Raw genomic sequence first — 9752 nt, 5'->3', positions numbered from 1 at the left:
AGTTTTGTCAACAAACTCACATTTCTCAGAAACATGATTTCTGTTCCATATATGTACATGTTTCAAAATAGGGCGATGTACAAGTACAAATAAGTGGTAAAGTGTATTCAGCATGTACAATAATATCAGTCGTTTTTTGGTTGAAGATGTAAAGAGTGTCATTTTTCTTTCAATTATTTAGGCTGATGTTTTGTCATATTTATGTAAATCAGAAAAAAACAATTTTGTTTTTAAATTCACCTCTGTAAAAAAACTAAAATTTCTTGTCTGGCAAAAGAAACTCAGACTTCACTGTGTCCACTCCACTTCGGAAATCAAACTTGTAAATCTTTTTGTAGTTATTTTGTGTCTCTTTCGTCATTTTGCATCTGTTTGGTGTCTCTTAGTGGCAGTTTTGTGTCTTTGTAGTAATTTTGAGTCTCATTACAGTTGTTTTGAGTCTTTTGTATTCATTTTGCATTTTTTGTGGTTGTTTTGTGCCTGTGAACGTTTTGTGTGTCTTTGTGGTCATTTTGAGTCTCATTGCAGTTGTTTTGAGTTGTTTAAGCTGAGCTCTATGACTTTAAAACAAATGAACATTAATTTCTTTCAGAGGCTCTGTGCCTGTGCCCTGTAGGCCTATTACTCCATTCATACTGGCAGGAGTCACTCTACATAATGAATATACTTTTTTTCTGATACTTGAAGTTATTTTTTGATGACAAAAGTAAATATTTAAGGGTTTGCACATGTGATAGAGTATTTTACGGCGTAGCATCTTTCATGCGAATATTTCCCTTACCCTTGAGAGATAAAAACGTCCCAGCCGCGGGGATTATTGTGCAGGCGTTTGTTTTCGACGCCTAAACGCAGAAGCGGGTCCTTTGTGTTTGCGCATGCGCGGCAAGTGTTGCTGCCGTAGCCAGACAGCAGCACGGAGAGCCGAGACACCGGGGAGGGTCTCTGCATTTTAACAGCAAAATCAACATTATATCTCCACAAAATGAAGTTACCTTACTCATAGATTCATGAGGAGTAAGTATCATCCTCTTTAATACGGGTGGCGTCGGTGTTTTTGGTCAGTAACGAGCTAAAGTTTGCTGAGCAGCTGGCCTGCTCTCAGCAAGCACAAAGAAGCTCCTTATTTATTGTGGAGCTTGACTCGAGCTAACGCACTCTACGACGTTATTTTACCCTTTTTTTATCTCCGTCAAAGCGGGCACCGTGGCCCTGCAGCCAACCCGGCTTGTATTGTGTAGCTGGAAAGGTTCTGCTACATTCATTAGACCAGTACTAACTTTATTTAGCTATTTAAACTACACCAGATTAAGGCTGGATTGTCGGACAGATGCTAACGTTACCCAGCTACAGACTGTCTGAAAGTTAACCTGCCTCTGCAGAAGAATGAATAAATAAATACGTGTGTGATTCAACACGGACAAAGGTCAGCATAGGCTTTAGCTCAGGACTTACTGTGTGACCTGTGTCCGTAGAAAAGGTCACATTATTTATGAGGATGCTTTTACTGATCACTGGAAACACTGGACCTATAGCCAAAGGCATTTTATGTTGGAAACAAAAAGACGAGTCTTATTGAATCTGTGCTCACACAAACACTTTATATCAACCACAGGATCAGTACAAATCCTTTAGAGGCTGCACCATTATAACAATTCAGCTGTAAGTATCTGAACAGTGTAGGTGACCCAATGATGAATCATAGACTGTCTGCAACTCAGTGATGAATCTGCAAAATGATGTGTGAGTAAACCTTAAGAAATTATCAAAGAACCCTTACCAGAATCCTTCCAGTGAAAGAGATGGGGAACAGAATCCACACCAGGGTTAAGGCCGGTCATTGATTTCATTATGTGTTAGAAATTGAATGATTGGTTGATCAACAGAAAAACAATCTGCAACTATTTTTATAATAGACAAATTGTGTCAATAATTTTTCAAGCAAAAAATAAGCCAAATATTTGCAAATTTCAGCGTCAGTTGAGGAGAGATGCTGCTTTAATTTCTCATGCATAAATGTAAACTGAATATTTTGATAGAAACAAACATTTGAAGACATCAACCTCAGATCTTCGAAGTTAGGATAAACAGGTTTTTTTGATGTTTCACAGACAAAAGAATTTACTGATTAATCGTTAATGAAAATAATATGTGTGGACTGAATGGATGTGTCTGGTAATAGAAATGTTGAATTTTATGACCATAACACCTGATCCTGTTAATAAGGGCTGTATAGGTGCCAGTAGCAACCTGGTGTATCAGGCCAGGGGTGGCACTGGGAATTGTCTGAAGGAGACGTGGATGTTTACGTATACTGTTTACGCTGCTTCTTTATTTAAGACCTCTGATATAAGCTAACGACATGTTTCAGATGGTGACCACTCCAACAAAGGCTCAAACCATATCAATAGAGTTGATTAATTTGTTAGAAAATTAAAATTCATTTGATTAAAAAATTGATAATTTTTCAAACCAGAAATTATCCAGAGTTCCAGCTTCTAAACTGTGAACATAAACTATCTTATTTGATGGCACATTTAATACATTTGGGTTTTGGACTGTTGGTTGGATAAAACAAAGACGTCACACTGAGCTTAAGGAGACTGTTAAGTGCGTTTTCACAATTGACATTTTATTCATTAGATTGTCAGCCCCCTTAACCTACTCCAAGTCTGGCCAGCAAATAGGTTTTCTTATGGTTTACTCACACATCATTTTGCCGATTCATCATTGATTTACAGACAGTCTATGATTCATCACTGGTTCACTGGTATTTGAGAGCAAAAGTGCTTATTTGGATATGCACAGCACTTCTTTGTGGAAGTATTTAATGAGGCCACTTGCTTTTTTTTTTTTTATATGAAAATACAATTGGATTTGGGATCAGTGCTTTTATTTTAATTTGCTTCCAGCTTTTCATAATATCATCCATTAAAAACCAGTTCAGCAGAGGATATTGTGCTTCTTTTATTGACACTTTTTCATGTGAGTTTGAAGAAGAAAGCTGGTTGGTTTGTCGCCTGGCATCATGCTGTGTCTCTGCTGTTTTGTTGAAGGGAAAATCTGCTTTTTCCATCTCAGCTCGCTGCAAGGTGTACGCAGCATGCTTTTACAGAACCATGATGTCAGTTTATTACAAGCTGCCATTTGCAAAAGGTCAAACTGTACTGGATGTGAAAATAGGCGATAGCGAAGTCATCTCACACCAACGTTAGTGTCTGTCAGCGGCTGACTTATGCCTGCTCTGTTTCTCCCCAGTATGGTGAGGAGAAGGTGTCCCATGCTGCATTAGTGGAATAGTGACATGCTGGCCTGTCTGCCAGCATCAGGTGACCCTACCGTCAGACTTCTCTCCCGCACGCAGATGAACACTGGACTTCAGAAATGTAAGTGTTTTAAAATGAGTCATTTGCTCAGTGGTCAGCTTCAGGGATCAGACTGTGTGCTGATTTTGCAGTTTTATTCTCAGTGTCTGGTCCACAATCTCATTTAGCCACAATCTGCTAAGATTTACATGACAAGAAGGATTCTGTCAGTCATTCTTTCTGACTCACAAGTGCTAAACATTTGAGAGCAATGTGATAATGTGTCTTTATACAGTGTAAATAATATGACTTCTCAGTAAGTGCTGACAGCGTGAAATGTGTTGAACAAACTCCACCTGCAGCTTAACAGTGCATATGATCCTGAATTTAAAAGTACACAGTGGAGCGCTTCAGTTGAATACACTATCATTTTATTTTGTTGTGGCTGTTGTGCATTTGGTGCAAAACATTAACAGAGGTGAAGTGGGTTTTTGTTATCCATAAAATGCCCTGCCAGCTGCAATGACTACACAACTCTTAACAGAGCTGTAGCAGAGAAAACTACAGTGTAGCTCACCCTGTAGTACCTTTCACTCGCACTGTGTCTGTTGTGTGACAATGTAGTATTACAGTACATTTCAGTATATTATACTATATATTTCAGTATATAGTGTTGTGATGTGCTGTGCTTCATTAGGCCTTCCTGTTGTATGACCTTATACACATTGCAGGGGAAACTACACAGAAGATGAGATCTGCCAGCTACCCAACCCCAGCAGAGTTGGATGCCTATGCTAAGAAAGTTGCCAACAACCCTCTGACCATCCAGATCTTCCCCAACAGTGTCAAAGTACCTCAAAGGAAGCACATTCGACGCACAGTCAACGGGCTTGACACATCCTCGTCCAGCCAGCGCCACAGTCCCTACCCCTCTCAGGTAAGCGCCAGTGGGGGCCTGCTGGCTGTCCTCCGAGCGCCTGCCAAAGGCGTCATCAAAGAGTCAGACGGCTGCCGCGCCCGACACCTTCACAAGGCCATCATGAACCCTCACAGTGGGCCGTATGCCACTCAAAGCACTTTAAATCTTCCTCAGCCTGCACCTCACCTACAGGGCCCACCTCAGCCTGCGGTCCAGGCTGCCCAGAAGCAGGGCATGGTTCACCCACAGGCGCTACAGCAGCAGCAAAGCATGACTCATCCAATGACTTTACAGCAGCCTCAAACTATGCCTCACCCACAGGCTTTACAACAAAGGAACATGGCTCATTCACAGGCTCTGCAGCGGCAGCAGAGCTTGTCCCAGGTTCAGACTTCACAGCAGCAAAGATTGGCTCATCCACAAGGCATACAGAGGCAGCAGAGTCTGCCTCACCCCCAGGCTCTACAGCAGAGCCAGTCCTGTCCCTCAGTCGTACCACAGCAGCATCTTTCTCATCTGCAGACACTAAAGCATCAGACAGCTCCTCCCCAAGCTTTACTTACACAACAAGGAGTGACTCAGGATCTGCGCCACATATCTGATGGAGCTCAGCTTCCGAGCCTGCAGCACACCCAGGGCCTCGTCGGCTCGCAGCCCCTCCCCCAGGCTGTAGGTGCAGGACCCCCTACCCTGCCTAATAGCCTCCAGCAGCCCCCACCGGGGGCATATGGGCCCCGGAAGCTCCCTGATGCAGATGCCCCACCAAATGTAACTGTATCTACCTCCACCATCCCACTGTCCATGGCAGCCAGCCTGCATCAGAACCGGCCTGGTGACCTGAGCAGCATTGTGCACCAAATCAACCAGTTGTGTCAGGCACGGGCCGGCATGGGCACCACCTCAGTCTGTGAGGGCCAGATCGCAAACCCCAGCCCCATCAGCCGCAACCTGCTGATCAACGCCAGCTCAAGGGTGTCCTCTCACCACCCGGCTCTGGGCTCTGTGCCCAGCTGCCTCATGGTGGGACCCCCAGACAAAGCTACAGCTCAGCCCCCTGGGGCTGCTCTCCATTCACAGCCCAATATAGCTGCCACTAATAGTATACCTGCCTTTCACACTGACCCAGAGAAGGTACAACTCCAGCAGCAGCAGCTTCAGCACCATTTACATCAGCAGAAACAACAGCAGCAGCAGCAACATTTACAGCAGCAGCAACATTTACAACAACTACAGCAGCTGCAGCTGCAGCCACAGCAGCGCTCCTGGGCCCAGCATCAGCTGGCCCACATGCAGCAGCCCCCCGAGGGGGCCCATCCCTGCAAGAACCCAAGGATGGAAGCTCCAACTGAGTGTGCTTTCCCCTCTCAAAACCTGAACTATTCCCATAAGCTACCAAACACTGCACAGTCTTTTCCTCTAAAACACCCAGCAGAAAAACCACGACCTTCATCCCCTGTTAACTGCCCAGTAGGTTCTATGCCTTACATTAATAGCCACTACATGCAGCCACCGTGGGGCAGCATTCCAGCCACGGCAGGTAACAATGGATCTGGCCCTCAGGATCTCCCAGTGGCTTTCCAGGGAGGGCAGGCTGGTGCCTCCGCTGACCGCATCCCAGGGGCGAAGTACAGGCCAGGGAAGGAGGGTCCTAGCGGCCAGTCGAAGTTGATGCAGAATGTGGATTTCTTAGGAGGGGACTTCCAGATGCCCAGCTTTCAGGAGCAGAACTTGGATGTGATGGAGAAGATGCACAGGTCAGCCATGGGCCAAGTTCAGGAGCCCAGTAATGGCAGAGCTGTCCACACTCATCACCCAGGCTACCGTTAAAGCGTGTGCTTATCCCCTCTTGGTGTCTTGAGTTTTGTCTCAACAGCTACTTTCAGCTTCTGTGGTTTATTCTTTAAGATCTTGCAAGTGATCAATTACATTTTATTGCTTCAGAGCTTGATTTGTAGACCCACCAGGTTGTGATGTTTCAAAGTATTCCTCAGGTCTTAAGCCATGTCGTACCTTTTTTTGCAGATGAAGGGTTTTTGAGATTGTTGTCCACAGTTGAGTAGAATTCCTCTTTTCATCACTGGCATGGATGTGCTGCTCTTTTTTCATGTATATATGGTGTTCTAAAATACTCATTTGCAGCTGAGAATATGCTTTGCCATATGATTGTCACAGTGCTTCTCTTAGGTTGACAACATGGAACAACTCAACTTTTTTCAGCATTTGTGGCCTTACAACTGCCCAAAGGCATGATTTTGGATGTCCTTGTGTAATGTTTTTATTTGCAGTTATTTATCCTCTAAAAAGGTTTGTGATCCATTTAAGTAAGAAGGTTACATGTATATGCAATTAATAAGACTGTTGATAAGGTTCTTGTCCCAGGAGCTCCCTCTCGTAGTTGAGGTGTACACTGTTAAAGGGCCTAAGTGAGAGCCACGACTCCTCTGTCAGGAATACAACATGGCTTTTGAACTGCGCAGTGAGTCGTGCAGGTAGTTTTTGCATCGATTTGTGTGTGATCAATGCTCAAAAACAACCAGCCTCCACTGTTGAGCAGAATTTTAGTTATAAATAAGACAAACCCAGCACTAGCAAAAACAGTAACATTCTCCATTCCTGAGATTCAAGTTGCAACTAGGTTTCTCTCACGGTTTAAAGTGCCCTCTTGTGTGTAATAGTTATACTTTTATTACTGTTTTTGTTGTATTTCTGTAGATGGTCCTACTTGAACTGTAGAAATGACTTTTAAATGTTATGGTTAACATTTGGCAAAAGGAGCAGAAACTCCATTAGCCCCTGTTTGTCTATAATTAATGTGAAACAGAATGGCATCCCATTATTATTAAAATGGTTTATGTATGTGAAAAGCAAATTGATCACTTGCAAGCATGCAAGTACTTCAAATAATGCAAGTTGGGAAAATGCTTCATTTCCCCTCCAACACATTTCCTCACCACTTTACTACTGTAATGCAAGTGAATTGATGTGGTGTGGACATTATCTGTGTGGCTTGTGGTGGGCTGTTCATCTACTAATCACTGGCCTTACCCTGTGTTGTATTTCTGCTACCTATAAAGAAACAAGAACATTAACTGCAGGTTGTTTTGCTAGATGTGTCTAGCACAAAGCTCTGGACCCATTTCCTCCTCTTAAGTCCTTCTTTCGGGTTGATGTTTGTCCGGGCATATGTTGCTCTGCTATCCTCTAGCCTTCTGGAAAAAGCCTTAAATGTCACAGTAGTTATCCTCTACTTACCGTAACTGACTTTCTTTGCCAGGATCCCAAATTAAGTGTGGCTTCATTGTGAGTAAGAGTTTTTTTTTTTTTCTTTTCCCTGAGCTTTGATTGATTTGAAAACTGTACTGTCAAATCATTGGGCATTGTTAATATGTATAGGCAGTGGGAATGGGTGATATTGTCTTAAATGGAAATATTAAGGCAATATTGCCACTCATACCTGTTCATAAATCACCCATCCTACTGTCTCAAATGTTGCCTATCTATCAAGGATTTAAGATGATTTTAAGAGTAAAATATGAATAGTATTTAGCAGAATTACTAGGTATATAGAACAGGGCTGTAGCAGTTATTTTAAAGTATTTGGACTGTGTTTTAGTTATACTTAATAAATATCCTGATATAGTTTAATTTATTTTTTTGGACCACTGCATCCTGAAGCCATAGGTGATTTCACATTAGGTGCCATAGGTGACACACATTGACGCAGACAAACTCAACTGTAAACTCATTGTCTGCACTCAGAGGCAAATAAGAGGTTTGCATCTATGCTTTTATCTGATGTCTTTCACAACGCCAAGCATTTTTTCCCTCTCCGAGTCGTTCTCCGAACACAGTACAGGTCAAAAGAGAGAAAGAATGGCGAGATGATGTGTCATGTGTCATGAGAGAGACAGCTGAGATGCAAGCCGTACCTTTTCTGTATTTTGGTTTTCATACTTGATGGCAGTTTATTTTATTTCCTGGCTCTCATTTTTGATGTGCCTGCCCCTTGAAGCTGCTATTGAATTTTATCTTAACTCACACTAGTATGATTTGTGTGTGCGTGTGTATGAATAGTAATGATGTATGGGCTGTATCAGTGAAAATAAGTTCCTATTTATGGGATGGGTGAAGGAAGGGTGAAAATTGCCACCACTCTAATGCTGGTAAACAGGTTAAAGACTGTTTGTCTATTTACCAAACAATATATTTGGAGATGATTCTAAATATACATTGACTGACAAGTGTTCAAAGTGGCAGAGTGATTTTCTGGAGTCTGTCCCACTGTGGCTTAAAGACAGACACCTTCTAGGCCTGTTTGGTCTCTTAACTTCAAGTCAACAGCCACTGAGTGATAACACTAAACAATTAGACAGACCTGTCCTGTTCATTTTGAACTGCCTCGTTACAGCCCAACATAGTCAGGTTCTACAGTTTCATATGAAGTGCCTCCACTGGGCTTAGTATGGAGAAACGTGTGATTGGACGCTTGAGTGTGTGTGTATGTTAAGCTTGGGTACTTGCACACAGGTGTGCACGAAGTTAATCTCTGATGGGGGACCAAGCCTCTTAGTGTAACTACTGATACTGTGTCATGGACTGAAGTCCTGAAGTGTGCCACGATTCCTAGACACTGTCGGGATGTGTGAACTGTTTGCTGCTGACTCACTGACCAAAGTGACCAAGCGTCCCTCTCTGTAACCACCCCCGGCCAAAAGCCTTGGCAAGCTTGTAGTGGGAACTGATGTTCTAACAGTAATAAGCATCAATCTGGTGACAAAGCAGAGCTGCTGCCCTCATTTGAATGGTTAGAGAAAATCTTGTGAAGTGAAAGTTTAAAGATGTGAACAGAGCATAAAAAAAATCTAGAGTGAGTGGTTCCTGTCTGCACAGTACACCCCAACTTTTTTTTTCTCTAAGCAAGATTCAGATGTGGTTCCAACCAGAACTTACTGTATGTTTTGTGGTTCCATTTCACAATATTATTATTACCATGCAGAAATCTTGTCACCCACAGTACACGTCAATATGCACTGTAAGAGTCTGGTCTACTTAAGCACATTGCAGCTCATGTTAGTTGACGCAGATGGCAATATTTATTGGGGCACAGCTATGTAACAACTCTCTCTAGATTTATTTTTACTCCAGTTAATGATCGTCTTTGATTATCAAAGATCAAGCATGTGAATGGTGGTGGATGGGGGGGCTTACTTTCTCTACTTTGTGAAAATGTGATATTCCAGTTTTGCCTAACCTTCAGGAATAAAATGTCTTGCACAAACATTCCCCCTAACCAAAATAAAGTTTGCAAACACAAAGCTTTATGAGTGGTTGTTTTTTTTTTATCCACATATAAAGACCGTCAAGATGATTTCAATCAGAGTAAATGTGTATAAATTATTTTAGTTTTTCAGTTAAATAAGAATTCACTGAATCAGATAAGACCTATTCTACAGGTATGATATGTTTACAAACAACAGGTAAAGTAAAAAATAGAATTTGTGGTAATTTCAGGTATAATTGAAGACTTCTGT

At 42.4% G+C, this 9752-nt stretch overlaps 1 protein-coding gene across 1 annotated transcript; it reads left to right on the top strand.

Annotated features, from left to right (window-relative positions):
• The first annotated feature begins 918 nt into the window (after window positions 1–918).
• LOC111216962 (protein FAM222B-like) lies at window positions 919–9526 on the top strand. Its single transcript, XM_022738632.1, has 3 exons — window positions 919–1014; window positions 3256–3383; window positions 4034–9526. The coding sequence occupies exons 2-3, from the start codon at window positions 3302–3304 to the stop codon at window positions 6046–6048; spliced, it is 2097 nt and encodes a 698-aa protein (XP_022594353.1). The 5' UTR covers window positions 919–1014; window positions 3256–3301; the 3' UTR covers window positions 6049–9526.
• Window positions 9527–9752: the final 226 nt, after the last annotated feature.

This window comes from Seriola dumerili, unplaced genomic scaffold (assembly GCF_002260705.1).
Source record: "Seriola dumerili isolate Sdu_G_001 unplaced genomic scaffold, Sdu_1.0 BDQW01000036.1, whole genome shotgun sequence".
Taxonomy (NCBI): domain Eukaryota; kingdom Metazoa; phylum Chordata; class Actinopteri; order Carangiformes; family Carangidae; genus Seriola; species Seriola dumerili.
The sequence above is the reverse complement of the archived record's forward strand: the minus strand, read 5'-3'. Positions and strand labels throughout refer to the sequence as shown.

Bases quoted from the DNA above. Each gene is read 5' to 3' on its own strand.
- LOC111216962 (XM_022738632.1), top strand. From the start codon at position 3,302: ATGCTGGCCTGTCTGCCAGCATCAGGTGACCCTACCGTCAGACTTCTC. The intron at 3,384-4,033 runs GTAAGTGTTTTA...TACACATTGCAG, and splicing joins GAACACTGGACTTCAGAAAT to GGGAAACTACACAGAAGATG.